The sequence below is a fragment of the Macrobrachium nipponense genome, chromosome 9, assembly GCF_015104395.2.
Source record: "Macrobrachium nipponense isolate FS-2020 chromosome 9, ASM1510439v2, whole genome shotgun sequence".
In the NCBI taxonomy this organism is placed as follows: Eukaryota; Metazoa; Arthropoda; class Malacostraca; order Decapoda; family Palaemonidae; genus Macrobrachium; species Macrobrachium nipponense.
This window is the reverse complement of record NC_061110.1, coordinates 109087297-109105943: the sequence shown is the minus strand read 5'-3', so window position 1 is coordinate 109105943 and position 18647 is coordinate 109087297. Positions and strand designations below refer to the sequence as shown.

Here is an 18647-nt window from a genome sequence, read left to right as displayed (position 1 = left end):
ATTGATAGTTCAGTAATTGCATGGTCAAGAGATGTCTTATCACGAAATCTTTTAGAATCTGCTTTACTACAACTTACTTTTTATTGTAATTTCAATGTTAGTCGTGGCCTTTTCCATTTAGACCCTTGTACCTGTAACATGTTTAAGAATGACCTCAAAGATATAATTATGGACTTAAATAAAAATCAGTTGCCTTAGAGTTATTAAATTTTGTTGTAATGTATGTCTGTCATGCTTTGTGAATATGGTTTTGTTTACCAAGTTCCGAATAGCTGTCACCTATAATCCTTTAATTGTCTGGAGATTGTTTCTGAGATGATTGTCTTAAACCTTTAATTGCACCCATTGTTTATGCTTGTTTGGGAAGGTTTCTTATCTTCCAGGTGTGTCGGATTCTAGGTACTAATCCCTTTATAATCCCAATCTGTCAGTTATACGAACCTTCTTGTATTGTCTTTTCTCGTACTTTTGTCAGTACCTGATCAGTAAAGGACTTTTAAAGTCGAAAGATCTTGCAGACTCCTTCGTTTATTTTTCCTTCGTGGCATTTATCTTTATTTATGGATTTATCACGTTCCTAACATTCGTGATTCAGTTATACATACATACATACATATATATATATATATATATATATATATATATATATATATATATATATATATATATATATATATATAGATATATATATATATATATATATATATATATATATAAATATGTATATATGTGTGTGTGTTTGTGTGCGTGTACGTGTATATATATATATATATATATATATATATATATATATATATATATATATATATATATATATATATATATATTATATGTATATATATATATATATATATATATATATATTATATATATATATATATATATGAAAGAGTCTTTTGTAATCATTGATCCACGACTTTCCTATTGTCGAGCAGATTTAATGTGTCTGTTGCTAGGCATCTCTGAAAGGCAAGCAAGCAATAAATATCCCCATCTTTTTGTGATATTTTTACGAGTAAAGCACACTTACGCGATTTCGTTTTTTACAATAATTACAGATACGAACTGTTTATCATTGGGATTTTTATGTTGCTCTTGTTTTGACATGATTATTACGTTGTACGGATTAGGAAATTAATATGTTTTCTTTCCTTTATAATTTCGATTAGCTTGCTGGCCACTTTTCTGAAATTATCGAAAATTCAAAGCTACGCAAAGAAATGGCGCAAAGCATTCAGTGACGTACATATATTACATAGGAGAAAGAAAACTGTTCATTCATTTTAGGTAAGAATCGTTCACGGCTCAGTTTAGAGAGAGTTAAACTTTAAAACTACTTCCCTGAATTGCTACCGGTATTTTGTCCTTTTTCTCGGGTATAGATAAAGCCTTCTTGACAAGGTTCTTGACTAAAAGGACACGATATTCCGATCAAGATTAACGTATACGAGCTTTGTTAATGCGTGGAGGATCTTATTCTTAAAAGGTTTCTTTTGTGATTGTTTTTTTTTTTTTACATATAATTTCTAAAGCTATGGAACCTATTAACTATTTCCCTAAAATATTTTTCTACACAGGGTATCTCACATTTCCTTTGGAATCCCTTTACGATTGCTTAGGAGGTTTCTTTATTCTTTTACGTAGGGAATACGAAATTACTCTTTTGTGGTATTTCCTTATTTCTCTCACTTTCTTATCCACTATTATTGATGTTGCTAGTGTTACCAACATTACCATCATCATCAAGCTCAAAATTCATATCAATTATGTCCTATAACTTTACCCTTGTAATTTTTATTGATAGCATTATAATTTTCAGTAACATTATTGCGAACATGAATTTTCACAGAGAAATCTTCCTAATGTCGCTATTACTTTTATTTCGTTAATGATATAATATCTACAGTTTCCCGAGAATACATTCCTTTGCGTTTTGGCTGCCCTCTCAAGTATACGATTTTCTGTTTCATTTACTCTTTGAAAATTGCTATTATTGTTTATAAGGACAAGATGGCAATTACAATTATCGGTGAGGTGTATATTGCAACAATTAATTTTAAATGTTCCTCGCAGTTGTTCGAGAAAGTTCTTTGTTAATTTTCATCCATAACCTAACTCCCATTTGTAATAATTTTGCTATTGATGTGATTGTGGTGGGGTTCGACATAATTGACTGAATATGTATAGCTGCTCACAAATTGATTCAATTCTGGTCGTGCGTCATATTCTGTAGTACATATATATATAAATATATATATATATATATATATATATATATATATATATATATATATACATATATATATATATATATATATATATATATATATAGTATATTATATATATATCGAGCTAGAATGTCCTTTAATATCTAATTGGCTCTACCTCAGAATTAATATATTTTCATATATGCTTAACCGAAGGGGAATTTTTTCTCGATAATAGATTTGCCTGGACCAGGGCGCGAACCTATGGATCCTTTCAAACCCAGGAACGTCAGTGAAGCTTTACCTACTACACCACCGCGAGAGGCTAAAAGTTCATGTCGCCTCTCACCCTCATATACCTTTTGCGAGCAGGTAATTAGTTGGTTTGGAGACAACATCAACCCACCTCGACTCCGGTAGTGTTTGTAGTGCTTTTGACAGCACGTAGCCAATCTATAAGTCATATCACATTTCCGTGATTCATATACATATATCGAGCTACAATGTCCTTTAATATCTAATTCGCTCTACCTCAGAATTAATATATTAAAGGACATTGTAGCTCGATATATGTATATGAATCACGGAAATGTGATATGATTTATATATATATTATATATATGTATATACATACATACTACATACATATATATATATTATATATATATATATATATATATATATATATATATATATATATAATAAAGCGAATTCCACAGGAAAATTATAGTCAGAAATCCAAGCACTTTCGTCTTTACTAAGACAGTAAAGAGTTTTTCGCTCTTTGACAATTTCTTAGTAAAGACGAAAACGCTTGGATTTCTGACTATCATTTTTGAGGAATTCGCTTATACATATATATATATATATATATAATATATATATATATATATATATATTATATATATATATATATATATATATATATATATATATGTGTGTGTGTGTGTGTGTATGTATATATGAATCTCGATTTTCCAGACAATCTGTTACAAAATTAAATAAATTTCTTTCAACCATACAATAAAGAGTTTTCCCAAAGAAACAATCGTACCGTATCGTATCATATTATGAAATATGATACTAAAAACGTATTGCAACATAACTATCAATAAAAAAAAAAAACCCTGACCAAACACCGTTTCCTTGTATCGATAACTCACCATAGATCACTGTTGACCCCGCTGGTGGTACGTGGTATTTCCTTCTGTAACTCTAAGCCAAAACACTATATATCCAGAAATATATGACTAACTTTTAGGTCCTTAAACTTCGGTTTTTAGTCAAACAACACAGTATCGACTTTAAAGATATTGTTTGTAATAAGATGAATAATTGCCAACATTGTCCGACAAATTACTTGTCTATATCATAATATGCCCTATATTGTCATCAATTCCACGACAGTATTACTCATCTTCCTAGATTGTTATCTAGGTATGGAGTAAAAATTATTGTATATAATGGTCAATAATCTGAGAGCTGTATTTGTTACGAGGTCGATATCATGAGTATTAAATTATCATTTTAAAGTACCTGGTTCAAATAATAACCCTCTTATGTATTTAAGTAAAAGTCTAAAAATAGTGAGCTATTCATCACACAAAATCAATCGCATTCTCCGAAAGTAAACTGTCAAAATCATAGTGGGGGTTAAGGGTGATTTTGTAAAATAGATATTTATTTTTTAACAAAATGTCGAAGGGATCGGCTACGTCTCTATCCATATAAGTTCTCCCTGATAAGTTAATTTTTTTTACCTTTTCCAGCCATTTACCGAGGCCAGAGCATCCATGAAAATACGGATATCGATGGCCTTCGCAATGGAGAGACTCGATGCAAGCTGTACGTATATAAAGCGACAAGATCATAAACAGAAGCACAGTCTGAAATCACTAAGGCTTCCAGTCACATCATGGTAAGACCAAACAGTTGTCTAGTATCCACCATCAATTTGATGAAATGTGCTAATATCAACAAGATACAAATGAAGAATACAAATCTTCAATTATTACACTGGAATTAGAGCATAAATTTCTTAAGCATTTATTAACATACAATGCACCATTGAAGAATTTATGAGTTTCAGAAATGTCAGTACTCTAAATTCTAAAATAGAACATTGAGAATTTTTTTAAAGTAAATTTTTCTTTCAAAAGATAATACCGAATGTAATTTAAATGTAAATTTTCATATACGTTTCTCCATTTTTCTTCCTCCAGAAGGTGCTGTTCGTTTGCATTGGCGCTATCCTCTTGGCCGTCTGTCAGGCTGGAGGTGTAGGAGGTAGATTCGGTGGAGGACATGGAGGATTAGGCGGTGGAGCCTTTGGAGGAGGCTCTGGAGGATATGGCTCAGGTGGCGGTTTTTCCAGTGGAGGAGGTGGATCCTTAGGCCACGGTTCCTTTGGAGGTCATGGAGGAGGACTTGGAGGAAGGTCCTTCGGAGGAGGATCCTCTGGAGGCTATGGTTCTCGAGGTGGAGTCACAAGTGGTGGTCATGGTGGACAATTCGGAGGAGGAATATCTGGAGGTCATGGAGGTGGATCCTTTGGAGGAAGGGGTTCCTTCTCGAGGGGTGGAGGATACGGAAAATGAGATGTCACCCATCACAAATCACGCTAGACAATTTCAAAAAACTCTAAACTTTTTCTAGATTTTCTTTTGCATTCTGATGTCTAAATTGTCATCGAAGAATAAACGATAGTTTTGAATTTGTATGTATATTTTATTCCCCTGAAAGTACTTATAAGAAAACGTTCAAATATCTCTCTCTCCACTTTATACAATTACTATACGTATCAATGGAAACGGGGTAAGACTATTAAGAGGTTGTTATTTTCTTGGGAGCCGTATTTTTTTCTTGTAATTATTAAGCCAGGCTTTCATGACTGCATAAATTATATCAAGTACTCGTTATTAGGCATCACTAGACAGACAGAAAATGATTAAAATGTTCCCTATGTTTTGTTCTTTATACTAGAATGTACACTTACTAAATTTCGTTTTCTCCTTCTATTATGGATAATGAAGCATAGCACTGGATTTTTTCTTTGTTAATCTTGCTTTTGCAAAATAAGCACGCTTTACTGGCTATGAAAGTAATATGATTTCTTTCGATGAGTTCCCTTTGTCCGATGGCTATCTTTCTGGTGATATATATCCAATACTCAAAGACAGGGATATAAATCACATAAAATATATACTGGCGTATATTTACTGAAGTGTTTTCATACCAGTTTTTTATTTCGTCTACCAGCCTTTGATATCTTTGAAAAGCAATTTGATGATGTGCAGTCATCCGAATAATCATAAGTGTCATTTATGTAAAGTGGAATCCACTGTTTGTCACAAAGGAAGTTCCTCTCATGGAAACTGTGATTCACTTGACCCATCGCCTCCATGAAGCAAGCACTAACAAGTCCCAGTTAAATTCTTCCTCCATGATAATGATCCTTGATAGGGCATAATTCGTAGGAGCACATTTGTCTCTTGGCTTATCAGGTCTTACCGTGACTTTGTTCGATTTGTGCAAGTAATGGTTTCTTTCTGCAATAGCTTATGAGACGACTTAAAAATAAAATAAAACTGAGCCTTTAATCGTTGTTTAAATCTTCTCATATACATAGACGCTTGAACTTTTCTGTCTTCTTTTTTTCTGAAGAATATGCGGCAAGGCCCCGTTCTTTTAAGCTAAGAGGGAGGTTGACGAGAATTGAACTTTTGAGCACAACAAGACTCTCCAGACTAACTGAAAGTTAACCAGTACTAAAGGTATCAGACAACAAGATTTAGACCCATCTTATTCATTAAAAATCAATCTACTTTTCTATTTATCTGTGAGTAACTTTTAAGTCTTTTGTAAGATTATTTAAGTCGTGTTATATTGTGAAATTTGAGTTAAAAGCAAATTTAGAATATATGGAAAAACAAAAACAATTGCTCTTTTTGCATTGATTAATGTGAAAAAACGAGATTTATGAATGCCTCCACATAGTTTTACCCTTGCAAGAAAGATCAACCGCTTCAAACTCACCTCGGTTATTCAGCGCAAGGAACATTGTTTAATTCTCTAAAAAATATATATATATATACTGATGAATATTATATGTTGAAGAGCATGTGATAATGTCACAGAAAGTTGAAACTTGAACTTTTCTATTCTTATCAGAACTTATTACGGCTAATTTTGATGAAGATAAGTTTTTAAAGCTTATTATCTTATGCCAGAGTATATGTTTTATTTTCAAAGGCTTATAGCTTAAGAAATTAAATAATGAATAGTCTAACTGATGTAATTATAGTAACTACAATCCGGAAGCAAGTATCAGGGATTGATGCATATGTATACATATACATTTACGTATATATGTATATATAGTATGTACACACATTATATATACGCACATATGTGTACGTGTATATGTGTGTGTGCGTGTTGTTTCGCGAACCATTTGTTAAAGCCTAGCTATGAAATAGAAGTGTTTTCAAAATAATATTTATTTTCCAGTGCTAACCAAGACAATAGAATTAACAAGAAAAATTTCTTGAAATGATACTGAACACTGATTAGAAAACTAATTATCTGTTCTGGATGCAATCTTATTTTCCACATCCTCCACCCCTGGAAAAGGAACCTTTTCCTCCAAAGGATCCACCTCCAGAGCCATAACCTCCTGTGGATCCCCTCCAAATGACCTTCCTCTAAATTTTCCTCTGTGACCTCACATGGAGGCGTGGCCTATTGACCCCCTTCTTGACCACCACTGAAAATGCCTCCTTGTGAGCTGAAGCCTCCAGAAAAAACTCCTCCAAAGGATCCACAGCTAAATCCCCGTGTCCCCCAGCGAATTCCCCTCCTACACTTCCTGCATAGCAAACAGCCAGGAGGATAGTACAGTACACACACACACTACACACACACACACACATGCACACACACACACACACACACACATATATATATATATATATATATATATATATATATATATATATATATATATATATATATATATATATATATATAAGAAAGAGATGGTTTTTGGCTGGTTAGAGAAAGGGAGAGAGAGAGAGAGAGAGAGAGAGAGAGAGAGAGAGAGAGAGAGAGAGAGAGGAGAAAACTAAATTTACAGAATTTATCTGTACCCTTTCTTGAAATATAGTGAAACGAAAATTCAAGATGAATTTCTTTATTTGATTATGATTTCACAAATTAAATTTTTTAAAAAGAAAATCTTAATGAATTATTGGGATTTTGCATCATATTCATCTATCGGCAATGGAAGTAAATGGGAGACAAATTATTTCCCATATCCACTACCCCTGGAGAAGGAACTTTTTCCTCCAAAGGAGCTACCTCCATGACCACCAGAGAAACCACCTCCCAATTGGCCACCGTGACCCCCACTTGAGAATCCACCTTGAGAGCCATGTCCGCCAGGAGAACCTCCTCCAAAGGACCTTCCTACAAATCCTCCCCCATGACCTCCAAAAGAGCCATGACCACCACTGGAGAAGCCACCACCTGAGCTATATCCTCCAGAGGAGCCTCCTCCTAAGGACCCACCGCCAACTCCTCCACGTCCTCCACCAAATCTACCTCCTACACCTCCTGCCTGGCAGACAGCTAAGAGGACAGCGCCAGTGCAAATCAGCAGCAACTTCTATAATTAAAAGGAAATAGGTTACAATAAAAATTGATGCGAAAATGCACAATTCCTAGGATAAATTCATTAAGATATTTTCTACGGAAAACGATCTTTCTAGAAATATAAACATACATTTGGTCATCAAAGAAAATATTTTTACATTTTGGATGAACATCGTAGAAGAGTTAGGGTTTAATGAGAATAAATCTATCTGTCGAAATACATGTTTGCTGTTAGTTTCATTATTGTTATAACAAGCCAGAGTGAAGATTAAAAAGATACAGGGGAGATTCGGGTAAGAATGAAGTTTCTCTCACCATTTTGAAACTGGAAGATCAGGTGTTCAAACTGTGCTTCTCGTTGGGATGGTCTGCCTTTATATACATGGCTCATACGCATTGTCACTATTGCGAAGGACATGCATAACTGCATTTTATTTTTTTTCCCGGCCTTGGTAAATGCCAGAAAGGAAAAGTGAAATAATTTATGATGTCCCTGTATCTAGAGCTGCCCATTTACACGAAAAATTCGGAGCTGTAGTTTACTATTCATTGGCAAGTGGATACGCACACCATTTTTCTCTGGGGTTTACTATTCATCGGCAACTGGATCTCTCTCTCTCTCTCTCTCTCTCTCTCTCTCTCTCTCTCTCTCTCTCTCTCTCTCTTTCTTCTCTCTCTCTCTCTCTCTCTCTCTCTCTCTCCTCTCTTCTAAAACCGGAAAAGTAAGGAAGCTAAGCTTTTATTAACTTTCTCTCTCTCTCTCTCTCTCTCTCTCTCTCTCTCTCCGACCGGAACGCTAAGCTTTTCTTAACCTTGTTCTTCTTTCTCTGCATCTTTCCCCACTTCTGTGTCAGGTCGATGTTTCTGACAGATTTCCTCCACCTGGCTCGGTCAAATACATCGTCCCCTGACAAGTGTTTGCCTTGCAGATCTTTAATTACATCCATCCACCTGTGCTTGGGCCTTCCTCTCGTTCTCTCACCAGCCACCTTCATCTACATTACTCTCCTCCCTACTTATATGTCTCATCCCTTCTCATCACAAGTCCATTCCACTGCAGTTTCCTTTCCTGCACCTTCTTTGATAGTTCTACAACTTCAGTAGTTCCTTTTATTCTTTCATTCTTGATCCTGTCCATTTTTTTCAATCCACACATCCACCTGAGCATTTTCATTTTTACCACATCCAACTTCGTCTCTTCCACTCTCTTTACCGGCCTTCACAGCTGGTCTCATTACCGTCTTATACACTCTTCCTTTAGCCTTCTAATCACTTACTAACCTATAGAGTGAATTGGTTGCCTGGTTCTTACCGGACTGCTACGTGTCACATATGAGAGAGAGAGAGAGAGCGTGCATAGCGGATGTGCAGTATCAGCAATCAGTTAATGTTGTATAACTGAGGGGATAATCTTCAATTTTCTTGGTTAAAACCAACATAAGGCTTTCTCTCTGCTTTTTTCAAAATACAATCGATATACTTATTTTATCATAATTTAGTGAATTTCTAATGTATAACTCATTTAAATCTAAATTATATTTACAGTTTAAAAAGCATAATAAGGTAATGTCATATATTGAAATGAAAGAAGCCTTTGAAAATAAAACATATCCTCTGGCATAAGATAATAAGCTTTAAAAACTCATCTTCATCATTCGTAATACTCAAAACTAGCCGTAATAAGAGCTGATACGAATAGAAAAGTTCAAATTTCAACTTTCTGTGACATTATCGCATGCTCTTCAACATATAATATTCATCAGTATATATATATTTTTTTAGAGACCTAGACAATGTTCCTTGCGCTGAATAACTGAGGTGAGTTTGAAGCGGTTGATCTTTCTTGCAAGGGTAAAACTATGCGCAGGTAATCATAAACCTTGTTCTTTCACATTAATCAATCCAAAAACACCATTTTTTTTTTTTTTTTTCCAAAAAATAAGATGGGTCAAAATCTTGTTGTCTGATACCTTTAGTACTGGTTAACTTTCAGTTAGTCTGGAGAGTCTTGTTGTGCTCAAAAGCTCAATTCTCGTCAACCTCCCTCTTAGCTTAAAAGAACTGGGCCTTGCCGCATATTCTTCAGAAAAAGGAAGACAGAAAAGTTCAAGCGTCTATGTATATGAGAAGATTTAAACAATATTTAAAGGCTCAGTTTTACTCTATTTTTAAGTCGTCTCATAAGCTATTGCAGAAAGAAACCATTACTTGCACAAATCGAACAAAGTCACGGTAAGACCTGATAAGCCAAGAGACAAATGTGCTCCTACGAATTATGCCCTATCAAGGAACATTATTTTGGAGGGAGAATTTAACTGGGACTTGATAGTGCTTCATGGAGGCCATGGGTCAAGTGAGTCACTGTTTCCATGAGAGGAACTTCCTTTGTGACAAACAGAGGATTTCATTTTACATAAATGACACTTATGATTCTTCGGATGACTGCACATCATCGAGTTGCTTTTCAAAGATATCAAAGCAAGATTAACATAGAAAAAATTCAGTGCCATGCTTCATCATCCATAATAGAATGAGAAAACGAAATTCATTAAGTGTACATTCTAGTATAAAGAACAAAAAATAGGGAACATTAATCATTTTCTGTCTGTCTAGTGATGCCTAATAACGAGTACTTCATATAATTTATGTAGTCATGGAAGGGTTCATTCTTTAGGGGTGGAGGATATGGAAAATAAGATTGCCTCTATCCATATCAGACAATTAGTATTCCAATAAATCTTCAATATTGTTTTATGAAATGTTTTATTGTTCACTTAAAATTTATATATATATATATATATATATATATATATATATATATATATTATATATATATATATATATACAGGTGCACATATATAGTATATATATATATATATATATATATATATTATATATATATATATATATATATATATATATATATATATTATATATATATATATATATATATATATATATATATATAATATGTATATAATTATTTTATATATATGTATATATAATTATTATATATATGTATATATATATCTATATATATATATATGTATGTATATATATATATATATATATATATATATATATATATATATATATATATACATATATATATATATATATAGTATATACGGTTGCACACACATAATTAATATACTTAATATATATATTAATATATATATATATATATATAATTATACAGGTGCATCACACACATAATATATATATATATTATATAATTATATATATGTATATATATATCTATATATATTATATAGCTATATATATGGATATTATAAGTACATAGAGATAATATATATATTATATATTAATTGATTAAAGATATAGATATATATCTATATATATATAGATATAGATTTATATATTATCTTATATATATATATATATCTCGAATATATATCTATATATATTATATATAGATATATATATATATATATTTTAAATAAAAAAAAAAACAATTAAAAGACAAAATATATATAATATCTAATATTCTATATCTATTCTATATATATATATATTATATATATATAATCTATTAGTATATATCTATATATATATATAATCTAATATAATATCTATGATAATCTAAATATCGATAGATATATTTATATCATCTATCTATCTATATACTAATAATCTACAGATGTCTATATATATTATAATATAGCATTATATATATATATCTAGATCTATATATATTATTATGTATATATATATATATATAATATATCTATATCTATATTATATATAATATATATTATATAATATCTATATCTATATAATCTATATATATATATATCTATAATATAATTATAGATATATATAAATATAGTATATATATATATATATCTATATATCTATATATCTATATGGATATATATATTATATCGATATAGATATATTATATATATAGATATATATTTATAATAATATATATAATATATTATATATATATATATCTATATCTATATATATAATCTAATCTATATAATATATATATATCAATATATATATATATATATATATATATATATATAATATATATATATAATTTATATATAGATCGGTACTTACATCGGAATTGAGGCTCCCATTACCACAGTCATTAAACGTTTTGTCATTAAATTTCTCAAGATAAGCGATCGCTTCTCTTCTCTTTTACTCAAGAAGTTCTTTTGGGACTGAGACCTTTCCCGTGGTGTTGAAATGAAAGCAAAACTGTTACTTGTAGACTAAAGTAACGTTGGGAAATTTTTAATTACAAAGATCGAAAAATCCATTGTAAGTAAAATGCAGTTGATGTGGCGATAATTTTCGACAAGACATTTTTGAAATTCGATATCCATACGACTAACCTTCAGGAGAAAACTACTGCAATGACAACTTGATAATAATAGAGGAACGCGTTCCATCAATTTGAGAATTTATAAAACCGAATGGCATAATTACTTTTATGATGGGAACTTCAACGATGATGGAAGTAACGATCTCGTTGATCATGGTAATAAAGCGGATTGCGACGCGGAAGCTGAACAACCTGATGGCCATAGAGAAGAAGAAGAGGTTGAATAAGATGACCTCAGCATCGATGGTATCCCTCTACAATTCCCCCAAAACATCATGGAGTGCTTTCGCCGCTTCTGAGAGCAAAACGGTACTATAATAACTACCGATTCATTAAAGGAATCCCATTAACACTGATATCCTTCCCTTGATGAGATGAAATGAATATAGGACACACACATATAGACTTCAGCTTCAAATGAAATTGAATTTAGATTTTTATAACACCATTTGAGTACTTAGATACTTTATGGATCATGAAGCCCACAGATTACTAAAAAAAGGTTTAAAACAAAAGCAGTTTCTTTAATACTTTAACAACTCCGTTAGCCACTGGAATAAAAGAATACCACTACTGACTCAATAAAGTCCCATAAATGTTGTGTTGTTTACTTACATAATTGTTCTAAACTTGTAACTATTATGACACGTACAAGAAACAGAAAACCACAAGGTGAACGTTTTCATTTCCTTCTAAAGCTATAGAGGTCATTGCTAACGCCTCTAGTTATATGTGACATTTTCTTTGACACCCTAAGCTTCAGTATCTAAGAAATATATGGGAGTACCTTTCAGGAAGTTAAATTTCAATTTTACACTAACGCTATTTCATCTGTTTGAGAGATTTCATTACCCTGAGGATAAGATCTTAGTAACAATCGCATTTCATTGTCATATGGCAGACCATTTAGATATTGTATTATATGAAATATAGTTTTATCAATATCTTCATTCAACTGAAAATGAAAATCAGTAAATGTTTTATTATTAATCGTTTTGTGGCTTGAGGAGTGTATCCAGCAGTACGAAGAATAATTAGGTCATATGTTTTCAGGATGTTATTTCAATCCAAAGCGTAGATCATGTTCAGTGGGCAATATTCGGGAAGTCCATCTGATGTTAAACACCATATCGTGAGTGTGAAATTACCTAGTTATGAAATTTACTTACGTACTAACAAATATATATATATATACATATATATATATATATATATATATATAATATATATATATATATTATAGCTAATAATGGAATACTTTTCGCAAATCGAAATCTATCATATTTTCCCTTCCTCCGAAAAAAGCTACGAATCCACGTCTTCCTTTCACTACCTGGTAATCAGCCATGAGGTTATGGGCTGCTCTAGAGCAAGAGCCCGTACCAACATAAGGCTAACTTAATACATAAAGAAGGAGTAGCCGAGAGGACACCGTGTCCCAATGCAAATCAACAGCAACTTGAGGAATTAAATAAAAGAAATAAAAAATTTGTATTTATAAATTCCTCATAAATAGCTGCAAGGTTTATCGTTTTAAGCCACAAATTTCCGCTCCGTTTAGAATATTACTTTTCAAAAACATATCTAAAATTATCACTTTTATACATCATTAAACCTGGTATTGAGCATGTAATGTGCACCCACTACCAATGCTTACTTGTCATAAAAATATTGGATATGATAAGTGTCTAAATAAGCTGTCAAAATACCTTCAAGAGAACAAAATTCAGAATATGCAATGATATGGAAATGAGGTGTTTTTTTCTTTTCACCAGGGTGTCGTTGAAGGTCCATATGAGTTCAGATCGTGGTTCTCATTAGAGTCTTTTAGCGATGATTACAGTGAATACGAATTCTTTTAAATACAAAACAGGCGGATATTAGCTCTTTCTTCGTCGCAACACCCGACGCCCTCAACCACAAGTCCGCCCTGTCCTTCATAATTAGCTCGCAAAGGTTGAGAAAATGGAGTAGTAATACTGTTTTCGAAGGTCAACAAACGGCTACTTCGAAATAAAACTGTCGTGATATCCACCCTACCTCTGTCCGCCTGTAGTTCTCCCTCAATAAGTTTTCCGTGATTTTTATTTTTTTGTCTCTGTTTCCCAAGTTCGCCGTAAACATGGGAATGCGGATACCTATGGCCTTCGCAAATGAGTTGCGTATGTGAAGCCACAAGATCTGAAACAACAACTCAGACTGAACTCATGAGAGGTTCCGATCTCACTACTATGAATATAATTAATTCATTAGTTTAAGCAAATCCCAGGACATGAGAATTTTTGTTTTACAGTCTTCACCTGACGTAAGGCAAATAGTATATATGACACCTAAGATGATTCGTCAGTTGCATCTGGTGCCCAAGGTACTCAAATTATCCAAATAAATAAAACATGCATATAAGCATTTCCATTTTCTTTATGCATTCAAAATTTCATGTGGTATATAATAGCAGATGTATTCGTAAATGAGTGACAAAGTTCATGATTTTAGGTTAGTATGATTATTATGGTTCTTTATATAATTAGTTTCGCTAGTGTGTTAAAACTAAGTCTAAATAAATGACTCATAAATTCAATTCATTTTATGATTTTCATAGACTCCAAGTTCTATGATAGGATTTCTAATTTTCTGGATGGATTAAAAAAATTTCGTTTTAGTGCCGTAAGAAGCGATTAACCGATCATTTATTACTTTATTTGTTGTCTGGAAAATCAATACGAAAAGTATTAAATGTATATTATATTAATATTGAATTATTTCTTTTTGCCATTTGTAATAAGTTCAGCTATCTCTCAACCTATGGCATTACTTGCTAAATGGTTAAACCACACTCGCGTGACAGCCGAAAACGCTGGATAATTTCTGATTGAGAATTATATGGAGCACGACATGAGAAAATGGATAACTATGGTTTATGACATCCTGTATATTGTAGTCCCCTAAGGGCTCTTATGAAAAAAATATTATCATTTATCTTTTTACACTAACTCTCTTCTCCTAACAGGGAGTGGTTCCTAGGAAAAGGAAAGAAAACAACCATCCACATTAATAATGAAGCAGCGAAACCATGCGGGAACACCACGAAGAAAAATTCCAAACTATCAGCAACTTCGATTACCGCTGAAACTTAATAATCATAAGTATTCCGTCTAAACCCCCATATACATATTGCTTCTGTCATTTCCTTTCGTAACAAATGACACATTGCAAGACTTTTTTTATAGCATGGCTTTTAAGAAGTCTAGCACTAACGTCCTATGAAAGTTTTGTAGTTTAGTTCATTAAGACTAGAAAGTTAATTTACATTCTCTTGATGCTATTGCAAATCATTTTTGTTTGTCTATGATATTAAAATTGCATGTAAAAATTTCCAACACTAAATTCAGTAACTCAGTACACATTTCAACACCAATTTTTAGAAGGTAAAGAATCTACGTTAGCTGTTTTCAGCATATATATATAAAAAAACGCTGTTTTGATCTCTCGTTTGAGAACTTCATTATTCAACGGAACAACCGAGTAAAATTCATCGCATAAATGTTATTTTCTCAACAGGCTTTTGTTTCATCTAACAGCCTTTGGTATTTTAGAAAGGTACCATGATCTTGCGCAGTCATCCTGAAACTATAAGTGTCATGAGCATCTCTTAAGTACAGTAAAATCCACTGTTTGTCGCCAAGGGAATTCTTCTCATGGCAATGCGTGACTAAGATAACGCATGTCCTCGATTAAGAAAAAAGTTTTAGGTTTCATTTAAATTTTACGACCTTCTTACAATGTTGCTTAGTAGATATAAATCTTAAAACTACAATTGTCTGTAACGTAGTTCGATTTGGGCAAGTAACGGCATATTCTTTGTTAGGTTGCCACCTTTATGCAACAGATCACGGGATGACTTAGAAAAAATTGGGTCTTTTAATTTCTTTAAATCATTTCATATTTACAGGGCCTTGATCTTTTCCATATCTTTCTCTCTCTCTCTCTCTCTCTCTCTCTCTCTCTCTCTCTCTCTGTGTGTGTGTGTGTGTGTGTGTGTGAAACAGTATGTAGCATGTAACCCCTTTTACTGACACGCCGGAGATATTTTTAAGCTGTAAAGGTTTTGAGAATTTCCCTTAAGATTACAGTGATATTGGCATGAAAAAAATGTAGGCCGTTCTTATCCGTTTTAACCATTTTTCAAAATTAAAGGAAAGTACATACAAACTTTTCTTGAGCTGTGATATTCGAGATTAACTATGATTTTTTTTTCAGAATTTCGTCGAAGAAAAATTGCATTACTTTATTGTTATAAGTCAGTTGATTTTCATGATAAAAGAATAACATATATGAGCACACAGTATCACCCGTTCCAGTTATGTGGTTTCTATGGTTATATATTTCAACTTAGCCTGCAGCAAACTGTTCATTTCAAGAAATAAAAATCGTTTCCATTTCCTTGTTACGCTATTTCCGTATAGATCACACCCCTAGCACTAACGCCGCTGGATACATGTGACATTTTTATATGTGTAGGCTATGATATCCGCTAATCATATGGTTGTACCTTCCAGCTGGTTTTGGGTTTTTTGCTGACACGTTATCTATTTTTATGTTTCACGGTCTGTGAGAAATTCAGAATATTAACAAATATGATTCGCGTCATTTATTCAAGAAGAAACGTTATTCATCACGATAATCAATAGTAATAGGTTTATAAAAACGAATTAGTGCCGTCGGTATAATTCGCTAAGGGAATGGAAAATAACTGTAGCTTACGCTATTTGGATAGTGACCCTAATGCGTAAGAGTTGTATTAGGTTTTAATCTCTGCTCTGTACATTTTCCTTGAACCCACAGCAATAAGCTAAAAATAATCGGTTTTCACAAATTCATTGTAATTCAAATACAGAAAAGTAATTGAAAGGTCCAGGTGTGTATTACATGAAACAATAAGATTGACAAGAAAGACTAATCGGCCTGTACCATCATATAGCGATAGTAATAACTTTCAAGATATTCCCCATTCATTCAAGAACTATATACTGGGTTGATGAATCAATTAAAAACAAAAAAACATAAAAAACAAATATTAAGAGCTTTCCACAATCTTAAAGGATGTGTATAACAAATCATAAGTCAGTCATGTAACAATTTCTATATTAGTGAAACTGGAGTATCATTGGAAAAGCAACTTTTTTTCACGTTAGTGGAAGCATTCATACTATCAGTAAGAAATGTGTTAAAAATATGGTTTATTTGATGATATGTGGGAATACAAGTGAATACAAAGAAAATATTTCTGAAAATCTGATATCAACGTAGGAATGTATAAACTTAACACATGTATTTAAAAAATAATATGCTAAATTATAGAGAAGGCGATTGGTTTGACCTTATTTAGTAATAGTGGTGAGTGACGACTGCTCGAGAGAGAGAGAGAGAGAGAGAGAGAGAGAGAGAGAGAGAGAGAGAGAGAGAGTTGTTGATGGAGCAGACCTATGTCTAAAAGTGTTGCTTGTCCTCCTCCTCCTACTTCCATGTACTATGTGATCAGTTTCCTTGTCTTCCTAGTATATGTAATGTAAATATCTCCCTTTTGAAGATGATTAAATGGAAGGTAAACGCTTAGGTATGTCTGCGTACATCAGGTTTATATATGTATGTATATATGTATACATGTATGTCTGAGTTATATATATATATCTATATATTATATATATATATATATAATATATATATATATATATATAATAGTAAATATATATATATATATATATATATAATAAATATATATATATATATATATATATATATATATATATATATATATATATATATATATATATACATATGTTAACGTGCGTGTTAGCGTGTAGCGTGCCTGCAGGGTTACCTTAATGGCTCATTGGCTCAGTGGTTACATTCCAGCCGCTTGTGGATCTAATAAATTAATCATATGGGTGCTTGAGACCGTCCCTAACAGCGTTGATAGTTCTTATGCTTTGAAAGTACATACGAGACAGAGCCTGCGGCGATAATTATAGCTCTCAAAGGATTATTATCTTTACGAGGATTGACCAAGCTGTATAAATACGATAACGACCGAGGATCCATGAAACATCTCGTAACATGGGCTTTATTATTCTTCAGTATCCTAACATTACTGCTAAATGATTTCATTCCTTTATTAAAGGGGACTTTAATTCAATGTTTATGCAGTTCTGTCATTTGAAGAATATGCCATTTTTGTGACACAAGTTACGTTATCCATTCTTAATGTTTTGAAATATCATCCTTGTTAATGTATATGTTTCTATCATTTCTTGGTGCTTGAGGCATTCGTAAAAGGTTTGGGAAAATTAATTATACAAGGAAACTCTAATGATGAACAAATAAATACTTTCACAATCTCTTACATTAGGTGATTTAGAAGGCCACTT

At 32.2% G+C, this 18647-nt stretch overlaps 1 protein-coding gene across 1 annotated transcript; it reads left to right on the top strand.

The window, feature by feature from the left end:
• Positions 1–4094: 4094 nt before the first annotated feature.
• Positions 4095–4924, top strand: LOC135218305 (uncharacterized). The gene is made up of 2 exons (XM_064254526.1): positions 4095–4125; positions 4430–4924. Exons 1-2 carry the CDS (start codon positions 4123–4125, stop codon positions 4802–4804), a joined length of 378 nt encoding a protein of 125 aa, XP_064110596.1. The 5' UTR covers positions 4095–4122; the 3' UTR covers positions 4805–4924.
• The last annotated feature ends 13723 nt before the right edge of the window (positions 4925–18647 follow it).